Consider the following 12,552-nt stretch of genomic DNA (forward strand, 5'->3'; position numbering starts at 1 on the left):
ACTCTCCCAGGTTCTGCCAGCAGTGGGAGTTGGAGCCAACTCTCTAGAATGCCACAGCCAGTGAGGGGTGGGGACAACTATGCACAGCCTCTGGACATCCATGTGGTCCCTGGCAGCTGCCTTGACTAGGGAGTCCCTATGGTCTTAGTGATAACATGAGCCACGGACATAGACGCGGACCCCTGCTGCTGTGTAGTCACAGACCCAGATGTGGCCCTCAGCAGCAGATCAGGTGGGGCCTCAGCACAGCCCCAGGTGGTGGGGCTGGCCACTCACAACAGGCTGTTTCTCTTCACCTGAGTCTCCAGTTCCATCTCTCTTCATAATGCTCAGGCTGCTCCACTTCTCTGTCTCTCTCATCTGACCACCTCATACCCATTTATTGTGGTGGCTCCTGCTGTAGGCTGGGCACATGGCTGGCAGGCCCCTGGGTGACATCCTCCATCTGTGCTGCTTGGCGTGGCAGCGAGCGGGTGTCCATGACCGACCTGTGCTTTGCGCCAAGGGACAGGTCTGTGGGTGGCATAGCAGTCCACAGGTCTCTGTCTTCCTCCTCCCACATTGAACTGCTTGGATTTGATTTGATTTTTTTAAAAAAGATTTTATTTATTTATTGTATATGAGTGCTTTATGCATGTATATCTGTATGCCAGAAGAGGGCATTAAATTACATTAGAGAGGGCTGTGAGTCACCATGTGGTTGCTGGAAATTGAACTCAGGACCTCTGGAAGAGCAAACAGTGCTCTTAACCACTGAGCCATCTCTCCAACTCCTTGATTTGATTTTTATGAGTCCTAAGCATAAGACAGCTTTAGCCACCAAGCCAGGCATCAAGCTAGAATGAACAAAGGACTGCCATCTGCTCTGCCCTTGGCTGATATAAAAACACCACCACCCACCAAGGTGTATCTTTGCCCATTGCCAGGGGTGGCAGTCTCTTAAAAATACCTTTCTACTATCTTCAGCTCCTATCACATCAAAACAAATAATATGCTGTTTCTACTATTAAGAAACAAAAGCAAAAACAGAGAACGTATCCTCAAATTATGGTGATTAGAAAAAGAAGTAAATGTGGAAATTCAAGTCACTTTATTACTACAATTAATATTCTACCCATGGACACTGTGTTCAGGTACAACTTTCGTTTGTGAAATGAAGCCAGGATCTTTGGGGCCCATTTCTAGTGCAAGTTGATATATAAAGTTACTTACTAGTAAAGTACAGTTTGCTCTACATCTGATGGAATCAATTGGATGAGTCAAAAATACTTTTAAAATTGCACCTATCCTGAACGTGTACAGACTGTTTTCTTGTTACCTCCTAAATAGCACAACATGACCACTATTTACAAGTTCTTGCTCTGTGTTAGGTGTTATTAGCAGCTTAAAGATGACCTAAACACGTGGGATGATGTGCATAGGGTGCATATAAACACTGCCGTTTCCTAAAAGGCATAATGTCTGTAGATATTATCCATGGGAGTCCAAGGACTAATACCTGGTGCATATCAAGGCTATTCCATCTACAGAGTAGTTGGAAGAAGAGCTCATGACATCTGTCCCTGCCCCTTGCCTAGGCAAAGCGGGAGAGCTGGTGGCCTGACCAACTTAGCTACCACCCACGCCTGGATCCAGGGCTTTGAGTTGGCCCACCCCAACATCTACTCCATATATGAACTTTTGGCATGTGTGAAGGGTCCTGCAGATCCAAAGCTGTAGGATCTTCATGACACAGGGAAACAACAGAATATCTGAGGAGAGTCCTGGTGAGAATCCATTATTGAAAGTGTAGCAGAAGCCAGAGGCCCCCGAACTAAACCAATGACTCATTGCAACAAACATTTGCAAGTAAAGCTGTTTGGGCAAGATGGTAAACTGTGTGACAAACAGTGACACAAAGCAGTGTCCACAGCAAGGTTGATTTTTTTTCTTGCTGGGTGGGGAAGGTTGCAAAGGCAGAGAGTAGATATGGAGGGACAGGGAGATGAGTGGGATTGGGGTGCATGGGGTACCTGATGTGAAATTAACAAAGAATCAATAAGAAGTGTAAAAAATATTGCAAGTAAAATACAGTATTTTTTTTTCTCATGTAAAATCCATCTTTGCCTTCATGGACATAGAGTGGTGCTGGGCTACTTTCCTGGACGAACTATTATAAACTACTCTGTTATATTTTATCAGTCTAAAGTATTTTATCCATAAATCTTAATGAGATGGCACTGGATCTGTCTGGTAGGAAGTCTCTCGTTCTCCTTTCCTAGTTCTGACTTACAGTGTGCCTTTGCAGAGCCCAAACACAGCTCTCTAATGGCTTTATTTAGCGTGTCCCTCTTATATCATGAATGTAAATCCCAACGAAATGCTCTATTATTAATTTATCTTGGAAATCTACTTTTAGCAACCTTTTTATATAATAGGTTAAATAATTTCCAGATTTTGGGAGACATCTGCCCAGGATGATTAGCAAATATTTTGGTGAGACTAACAGAACTGTTAACTCTGTGTGTGTGTGCGTGCATGTATGTGTGTGTGTGTTTAAAACCTGTTATGAGAGTTGTTTTATAAAAGAATATTTTCATAGATAACAAGTTAATAAATATGGTTTCTGATTAGTATATGCTTTTCCTCCCTAGATTTTTGGGTTTTTTGAGACAGGGTTTCTCTGTTGGCTATCCTAGAACTTGATTTTTAGACCAGGCTAGCCATGAACTCAGTTTTTTCTGCATCTGCCTCCCAAGTGCTGGGATTAAAAGCATGTAACACCATGCCTGACCCTAAGTTCAGTCTTTTAAATGTTATCCTAGGGTGTTTGCTTCAGTGGAGACTTGTAGATAGTTCCATCTTTTTTTTTTTTTTTTTTTTTTAAGATTTATGTATTACTTATACAGTATCCTGTCTGCATGTTTGCCTGCAGGCCAGAAGAGGGCACCAGATCTCATTATAGATGGTTGTGAACCACCATATGGTTGCTGGGAATTGAACTCAGGTCCTTTGGAAGAGCTGACAGTGTTCTTAACCTCTGATCCATCTCTCCAGCCCCCGATAGTTCCATCTTCTGGTCATGGAGGTGGTGGAGGTTAACAAATAACCATGCAGTCTAGAGCATTGGACTTGGGCCTGAATCCCAAATGGCCATGCACCAGCAGTGTGACCTTGGCCAAGTCACTCCTGTACATGTTAGTTTCATCTTCCCTAACTATGATATGGATAGTGTCTATTTCACAAGGTTGCTGAGGGATTAGTAAGATAAAACACAGAGTAGTTCGGCAGGGCTTTGTTCAGTTGTTTTATAGATGTGCTTGGTGTGACTTCAGATATTTGTACTCCATCCTCATCCACACGTGCCGTTGTGCGCTGACCATCGATGTCTTCACCATCACGAACAGCATTCCATTATCTTTGCATCATCTATGGTTGTGGATGAGAAGGCTTTCTTTATAGGTGAGAATTCTGGGAGAGTTGCTCTTTATATTTCATGTTCTGTGCTTTTGGTACTATTTGTATATCTTGTTTTAGTGCTTATTTGTGTATTTAAAATGCTTTTATTGTATTTTGCCCAGCATCTGTGTGTGTTAGGAATAATGCGTTCCTTCATGTGGTAGTTTGAATACTCACCATAGGCTCATATGTATTTGCATGCTTAGGCCCCAGTTGAGATATTTGGAAGGCTTAGGAGGTGTGACCTTGTTGGAGTAGATACATCATTGTTGGAGGAGGTTTGTTACTGATGCGGGCTTTGAGGTTTCAAAAGCCTGTGCCAGGCCAGGCCAGGCCCAGTCTCTCTTTTCTGCCTACTGCCTGCAGATCAGGATGTATAACTCTCAGCTACTGCTCCAGTGCCATGCCTGCCTGCTTTCCACCATGGTAATGGGATAGCCCTCCAAAATTGTTAACAAGCCTTCAACTAAAGGCTTTCTTTTATAAGAGTCCTGGGTCATAGTGTCTGTTCACAGCAATAGGTTATTGATGAAAATATTCCCATTTCAGTTTAGCCCATCACAGTGATAAAAAGTCGAACAGGATTCTAAGTTCTCAGAGTAGTAAAAATCAGTCTCTCAGAAGTGTTCTAGTTGGCTACTTTTGTATTTTTTACTTGCAGTAAGGCAGCATACCTTGCAGGTTACTCTCTGGGGATTAATGCATAGCTCACTGAGAAGCTTAAGTTCTGGCCCTAGCTCTGTTGCTTGCTAACAATACAGTTGTAGAAATCTCTTGTGTTTTCATAGCTGTGAAGTTGCCTAGTTAAATAATATTACTGCAAGGATACATGAATTAAAAGATTAAAATATCTTAATGTACAAATTAAGATTACTAATAGCAATCTTACAATTGAAAACATTCATTACAACATTTTAAAATGTTGTTATAAGAAACATCACGAGTTTGATTTTGGTTTGGGTAATTTAAAAAATTTACATTTTAGCCAGGTGTGGTGGTGCACACCTATAATCCCAGCACTCAGGGAGGCAGAGGCAGGTTCATCTCTGTGAGCTGGAGGATAGCCTGGTCTACAAAGTGAGTCCAGGACAGCTAAGGCTACACAGAGAAAACCTGTCTCAAAAAATCAAAAATAAGTAAATAAAAATACCTATATTCTGATAAAGCTTATCAGTCCATGAAAATACCTTGTTTGGAAGTCAAATAAGAAAATTAAAATCCTTTTTATCGACATACCATATGTATTAAGAAGCAATTATGACTTTAATAGGCTGCAGGGATCATTTTGGATGGATGTATCCTTTATAGTTCAAACACATAACTGAACTTGGAATCATCATTGTTTTTTGTACTTATTCATTTCCCAAACAATGGATTTTGAAAGTTCAATTACTGCTTTTGTGAGGAAAAATACATTTTTCTTTTTTAATGCAGGAAGATAGCCTCATATTTGAAAAGATTAAGAACCAATCTGCCTTATGATAATAATAGTTGACTACTGGGTTATTGATTCAAATTCTCACCTTTCAGTAAAACATAGTCTTTATGTCAGAGAATTTTAAGAAGCCTCAGTGATGTTTAGCAGCCAACCATGGGGTCCATTACAGAGAATATGTTATTTACTAATGGACAATGTGCTAAGTTTGCAAATACTTCACTTAAAAAAGAATTAGAGATTGATTCAAGATGGCAGACAGATTATGTACATCTGCTGCTTGTTGCCCCCTGGAGTTCATAAAAGTACATATAGATAAATGTAAATAATAAAATCCATTTAAAGAGAATTAAAAAACATTGAATAGAAAAATACATTTTAACCAATTTTGAAAAATATTGCCAAAGAACAGTTGTTGGACTGTATAAAACTACAGGAAACAGAAGCCTAACATATGGGTACAAATGACCGGTGGTAGATCTGATGCCGTGGTCCTCAGCCTTCTTAATGCTGCAACTCTTTAATCCAGTTCCCCATGCTGTGATGATCTCCAATCATAAAATTATTTTTATTGCTACCTCATAATGTAATGTGCTGCTGTGATGAATCATAATGTAAATGTCTATGTTTTCCCATGGTCTTAGCAGATCCCTGTGAAATAGTTGCTTAACCCCCAAAGGGGTTGTGGCCCACAGATTAAGAGCCACTGACCTGATGGAATATCAGCCTAGGAATAATGGTCGTGATAGGTGTGTGTTAATTTGAGGCATGTCTTGGTTTGAAAATTTGGTGGATTGCACACAGAAGAGCAAAACTATCCCTTTTCTCCATTCTCAGACTTGGGTTGAGTTACAAGAAGCTATGGCAGAAACTGAGTCAGACAGTAGGATTGGAGAGGCAGAGTAATGCTTAAGAAGTTACTGTTTCCTGCTGGAGTCAGAGTGCCCGTTAGTCAAGTCATCCTCAGATTCTGTTTGTCTGTGTGTCTCATCCCCATTCCCAAGCTAGGCAGCAGTAAACTAAAAAAAGATTATATTAATGAAGGTCTAGAGATCACATAATTAAAGAGCATGCAACCAAGAATGTGAGACATCTCATTCAACAAAGAATAACCACTACATTGAATGAAGCAAATATAAGGCGTAAAGGCTAACTACAACACTCTGGGTGCTGTCATATCTGTAATATACTCACATGTTCTAAGGAAGCATGTGTATGTATTGTAATATACATTATGTTTGGCGGATGCTATTTATGTTTAAATTGACAGCTTGGCATAACAAAGATTATGGCTGAAAATCAATTTAGAAGCGACTACAAAGGAATTTGTACATTACTTAGTAGTAAGTACCACAAGAAGGAGAGTGGGAGAAAAATTAAGGCACACAAATGACTGTAGTGGATGTAAACATGTTTTTGTTTTGATCTCAAGTACAGGATGTGAAATAGACTTGTGTGAGGGCAAACGGTGTCTGTCTGCTGGAAACAAACTTGTGAGAGGACATGTGGTGTTTGTCCACTAGAAGAGAAACTGCTTCTTGTGGGGGGAATGGTCTTTGCCAGCTGATAAGCATCCTAGTACAGACTCTGAGATGTATATGAGCCTGAACCAGAGGCTTGGCTTTTTTTTTTTTTTGCATTGCTTCCTATCGTTTGGCTGTTCATCTCTCTGCTTTGAGGCCCTTCCTAGAGAGAAATGCTCCAGAGAACGCTTCGAGGTTCTAGGTTCCAGCTGCTGATCTGGGCTCCAGCTACTGACGTTGCAGTCATGTTTGCTGAATTGCTGGTTTGCCGGTCATTGGCTCTGCTGGAATCCTGACTACGAAGAGTGGAACCCCTCCAAGGAACTGACTTTGAAAAGTTCTACTTCTGCTGTCCCCATTAACCTCTTTTCTCTTCTATCTATAAAGTAGGTTGGTAAAATTTCAAAGCCTTAGATGACAGACACAAATGTTTCACCTTTCATTTAGTAGCTGTTTCAAAAGAGAAGAGAGGAAACAGAAGGGATAGAAGTAACAAAAAAAATAGTGAAATTTCCCAACACGTGCACGCACATACTTACGTGCACACACATGTGCTTATGCACACATACACACATGCAAACATACATAGGCACACATCATAAACATGTGTGCACACACATATGCACACATATGCACACAAATGCACACACACATGCACACACACATGCACAGACATACACATACACATATACAAACATACATGCATACATGCACCTACACGTGCACACACATTCACATGCACACATGCACGCATATCTACATATACATACACACCCATCTTCAAGGTGTTTTAATTCCACTATCTTCAGTTTTGAAGCTTTCATCATTTTTGAAGCAGATTTTTGCTCTTTTTGCTTTTCTTCCTTGTATGATTTGTAATATTTGAGAGAGATGTTTTGAAGACCGGTCTCTCTATGTACCCTCAGTTTGCCTCACACTTGTAATCCTCCTGCCTCAGCTTCCGGAATGCTAGGTTCACAGACTTGAGACAACATTCCTGGCTCAGATGTGTAGTTTCTGTTAGTGATTTAATCTTTTCTCCCTACGGGCCATAGGGTTATCTTAGGGTAGGGTTGCACTGGCTTTTGTGGGGTATCGCAGAAGCATCAGTAGTGGGACTTCAGGGCTAGTTTTATGAGCTGTGAGAACCCTACACACACGCTCATATTGCAAGCTGTGACGTGACTCACACTCAGGTCTTCTTTCCCACTCTGTAGTTTAGACAGATGTAAACTTTCTTCTATCTTCTCCATTGCGAATGGAATGGAGTCTGCCATTTGAGAGCCTGGCTTCAAGCTTCCAAATCTACCTCTCTGCTTTGGAGACCACAAGGTTGCACACCTGCTCAAATGTAGATTCAAAATCAAGTCTTTATGTCCCTTTTCAAGCCTGATTGTCACCTTTCCCTTTTGTATCAGAGTTTTTATTGGCCTGATTCAACACATTGTTTGCTGACTGAGGTGTTTCACATTCTTAATTGCATGTTCCTCTTTGACTATGAGATTGCCACCATCATCAGTACAGTCTGTTTCAGTACTACAGCTGAGCTTTGGAAGGGGTATGCAGGTAGGATCTGAGGACAACTTGACTAGTAGATACTGTATATGCAGTCAGCTTACCCTGACTGTAGAGCTGTCACATGACAAGGTAATGTGTGTGTGTGTGTATGTGTGTGTTGTCGTTGTTAACAATGTCATCAAGTTATACACTGATGCAGAAACAAATGTATTTTGGAACACTTCTCTTTGGAAGTTCTCTCTCTAATGATTGTCTTTATTTGGTTGTTTAATTTACACTGAATTTTGACAGAAACACATCAGTTCACCATCAGCATTAATCCATCATGACACAAGAGTCAGAAACCACCAACACACAAATATGGTTACTATTTTGTAGTCTATTAAAATCCCTCAGTGGGATGGAGGAATGGAGGAATAAAGATATAACCATACTCTACATCAGAGGAAAATTTCACCTGCTTCTGCTTGTATACAATACCACACACTTCCACCTGGTTCTATGTTTATACAAAACAGCATGTGTATATCATGGCACATCAAACACAACAAACCAGAAAAGCTGTTTACCAAATCATGTTAAAAAGTAAAGCAAGCTAGTGCAATGAATGATGAAACTAAAAAAATATTTAGATCTTTCATCTCCTAAGTACACATGAGTGTACTCATGTACGCTTTGTATGTGTACAACTGCGCTGTCAGTGCTTTTGATTTTCACACTCTCAGTTGTGTAGAGAGAAGCCTAAGTCATCAGAAGAAAGATGACTTACTATTTTAGAAAATAATCCTTAAATTGAAATTTTAAGTGTAGTAATAGTAACGGTGGACTACAATGACCATTTATTGACCAATATAAACAATTTCATTCTCAATAATTTTATGAAATCTAGAGAGGTAAATAACTTATCCAAGATCACACATAACTTTTTGATGAAGTACAGTCAATGTTCCTACCAGTTTGCTTGATTCCAGGGCTGCAAATAATGATTGTGTAAACTGGGCCTCTTCTTTAGGAGTTTGTTTTTCTGTAAGCTGTTTTGTTTATAAATAAAGTGTTTCATAATCTATCACTCACTGGGCCACTTAAAATTTGGGCATATTATTTAATTCCCCACCTTTCCCTTATTTATGTAAATTCTGTATTCTGAGGTTACTGATAACCTCACCATCACCACCACCACCACCACCACCACGCCGATGCCGCCAGTGCCAAGCAACTACAAGATACTGAGGAAATCTGCTTACATTCCAGGATTACGCTCTCATCTGAACACCAGAACGTATCCTAACTTAGCCTGACTTTTTTTATTAGCAGGTTTAAAGGCTGTGCCTGGTGAGAAGAGCTTGCCCTACAGTTGAGAGCCACACGCGTTCAGTCCTCTGCCATGGCTCCTGGGCCTGCCTGCTGGGCTGCCTTCTGGTCTGATAAGCTGCTCTAAGTCTCCATCAGTGCTTGGGGGTTCTGTTGGCACAGGCCTGGTGAGGTCACTCTGTCTCCTGATGAATTTCCCTGTTCTGTGTTTTGAGGTTGTTCTGATGAAGCTGACTCTGGAGTGTTCAATAATACCTCTGGTTCCTTAGGAGCTATCGGCACAGTCCCGGGCTTTATCTTTCTCTGCACGAAGGTTCCGTGCCTCTGGAAAGGAAAACAAAGATGGCATTCACCAGAGAAGCAAGAACTATAGCTGCGTGTGTGGGTCGGCTCAAGTCCTGCTCATAAAGGAACTTGTTTCTCTGCTCCTCACTGACTGTCACTTCAGCCCCAAACTGAAGCCAGCACCAGAATGTTCGGAGAAATAACCGGGAATAGAGAAGTGAGAAGCAGGCAAAGAAACAGCTGTGCTTTTCTATTGCTGGAGTGTACACAACAGTTTGTATCAAATTTTATTTTTTTTTCCTTCGTAGGTTGCTATGACTACAAGTGAAACTCCAATTCATAGAACTGACGATTGTGTCCAAATGTCCAAAAGGATTGCTCACAATGAACTATGGGAACAAGCATTGGTATGACAGAAAACACTCCAGAAACTACTATTTAATTCTGTTCAGCTTCTAGACATTACATATATGCTCCTGGCAGACATATATTAAGAACATCTAAAAGTTTATCACTATCACTTTAAGTAATATGCGCTCAATAAACAACCCAAAATCCCTGTGGTTCAAAATCATGATATTCCTTGGTTTTTTATATGACATGTAGCTGAGTCTATTCTACTAATAACTGTATTTGTTTAGACTGACTTTTAGAAAGACAAACATGATTTAAAATGCTTAAAAGTGGGCAGGCGGTGGTGGTGCACACCTTTAATCCCAGCACTTGGAAGGTAGAGGCAGGTGGATTTCTGTGAGTTCGATAAGGGACAGCCAAGGCTACACAGAGAAACCTTGTCTTGGAAAACAAACAAATAAAAGGCTTAAATGTTCTCCCAGAAATCTATTTAGTTTTAAAGTATTAATAATTAGTTCTGAACACTACCTTACCTTTCCCCGGATGGGCTCATTGGGAGTTTTCCTGGCATCATATTTATGTATGAAAGAAATATATTCCACAAAATTGCTTTCATGGTCTTCTGGTGCACCCACACAGGTCAGTGGAACTAGGAGAAGCAAGGGATATTTCAGTGAAATCAGTACAATAATAAGATTTGTGTATGGAAATATAAATATTGTGATGTTTATACTTTATGAAACCATCAGTAAGATGCCAAGCACAGCGGCAGGCTCCTTCAGTCTCAGCGCTCAAGGGGCAGAGGTAAGCACCTCTGTGAGCTTCAGCACAGCCTGCTCTACATACTGAGTTCCAGGGCTGCAAGCTGAGACCCTTTCTCAAAGAAAATAAAAAAGGTCAACTGAAAGTCCTTTTGTTATCTACCCATAGCTATATATAATAAATACGGAATTAGCATTTATTCCGCATGAAAAGATCTAAATCAAAACCACTAAAGTTAGTTCCAGGTGTGGAACTGATACTTTAAAAATATTTATTTTGCCTGCATGTCTGTGTATGCACACACGTGTCTGATGCTTTCAAAGGTGAGAAGAGGCTTCAGATCCCCTGAGACTGGAGTTACAGAAGGCTGTGAGCAGTATGTGGTGCTGAGAATAAAACCCAGCCAGTGTTCATAGCCATTAAGCCATTTCTTCAGCTCATATTATATATGCTTTCCAACAGACCCCAATATGCCTTAGTGAAAATACAAATTGTTTGTCAAATTATTTTTGACAACTAGAAAGAGTATAAAAAGGCTTCTTCTGAATGTGTGGCTACGGCTGAGTGACTGTGATGACCAGCAAAGAACTCAGCACTGAGGTCAGTGGACACCTGGGATGGCTGGCATTGCCAAACACAAGGCCTTTACACTTCAACTCTGTTATCAGAGGTTTCCTCTCATTTGCAAGAGGACTAAAGCTTCTAAGAAGCAGCCTAAACTAATCCTCCAGTCTGGATAATGGGTATGAGTGCTCATGGTGAGGGTCTCTCTGTTGCGTGTGGGTTTACAGTTTAAGTAGAACTTCACTGGCCCTACCGTCAACAGGCAGCTAAGGAAAAAGAGCAACATCCAGCTGCTGCTAGCAACCAAAGAACTGGATGGATGCTGTCAAAGAAAATACTCTGATTGTCCCTTTTACACATATAGACACAGACATAAAAATTTGCACATCCTTGGCATATTTATAAGACAGTACGTAATTGATTTTGGCGGTTCCTGTAGGGAAGAGAATCGTGTGGCTGAGGAAAGATTTTGATTATATGTTTTTATAGCATTAAAATTATGTAATATATATATATGCTATTAAAATGGAACAAAACATAATTTTTACAAATCACACCTTTGTTCTAGAAGTGGTGGTAGATGCCTTAATTGCTGGCACTCAGACAGGGGAACTAACACAAGTTAGCCCAGCCTATGTTATATAATGAGTTTAAGGCCAATCTGGGATCCATAGTGAGACTCTTTCTAAAAAACACTAGCACAAAATAAAATAACACAAGATTTTCCCCAGTGTGACATATTGTTGCCTAATGTGGTTGGTGTAGTTCAGTGAGTAACAGGCTAACCTGGTCTTCATGACAAGTTCCAGGCAAGCAAGGGTGACATAAGGAGACCCTGTCTGAAACAAGTAAATAAACAAACATGACCTAAATTGGGGGAATAAATAAGAATTAAAAATGCATTCATAAATGAATACTAATTAAATATTTTTGAAATCAGTTTTATATTTAGATATTGGTATAATTTTTTCATACCAAGAATGATGAATATTCAAGTATTTATAATAATAGATGACATATCTCCATGCTTGGCAGAACAGAATATAAATTGATAAAGTTTTCTTGGTTTTTAACTGAGACCAGCACTCCTTTCTCCTTAGCAGTTGTCTTTCCTGTAGGACTTGTGAGCACAGCAAGAAGAGCAGGTGCCAATAACATAACTGCAGCACTGAGAAAATCCCTTAATTTATATATTTTTTTCTTGTAAGTCAAGAAGAGACTACCTTTTGTGAATAGTGTATTTTCACCATCAGAACATTGATGTTTCCACTAATCTTAGCAAGCAATATATAGATAAGATGAAGCACTTCTACATTGCAGGTGAGCTCGTGGAGAAACCAAAGCATGTGCTGTGGCAGAGGA

General features: G+C 40.1%; 2 protein-coding genes across 2 annotated transcripts in view; one reads left to right on the forward strand and one right to left on the reverse strand.

Annotated features, from left to right (window-relative positions):
* LOC311607271 (uncharacterized protein) overlaps positions 1–12,552 on the forward strand; it is a gene marked incomplete at its 5' end in the record, with an annotated part of 210,828 nt that overhangs the window by 100,650 nt on the left and 97,626 nt on the right. The gene's annotated exons all lie outside the window — the stretch shown is intronic.
* The window catches only part of CIMIP6 (ciliary microtubule inner protein 6), a 33,632-nt gene continuing 29,230 nt past the window's right edge, over positions 8,151–12,552 (reverse strand). The window contains exons 4-5 of the mRNA XM_084800106.1: positions 10,398–10,513; positions 8,151–9,549 (exon numbers count right to left, since the gene is read on the reverse strand). Coding sequence (XP_084656232.1) covers positions 9,349–9,549; positions 10,398–10,513 — 317 coding nt within the window. The 3' untranslated portion in view covers positions 8,151–9,348. The remainder of the gene's footprint in view (positions 9,550–10,397; positions 10,514–12,552) is intronic.

This window comes from Acomys minous (assembly GCF_964271855.1).
Source record: "Acomys minous genome assembly, chromosome: 10".
NCBI lineage: Eukaryota > Metazoa > Chordata > Mammalia > Rodentia > Muridae > Acomys > Acomys minous.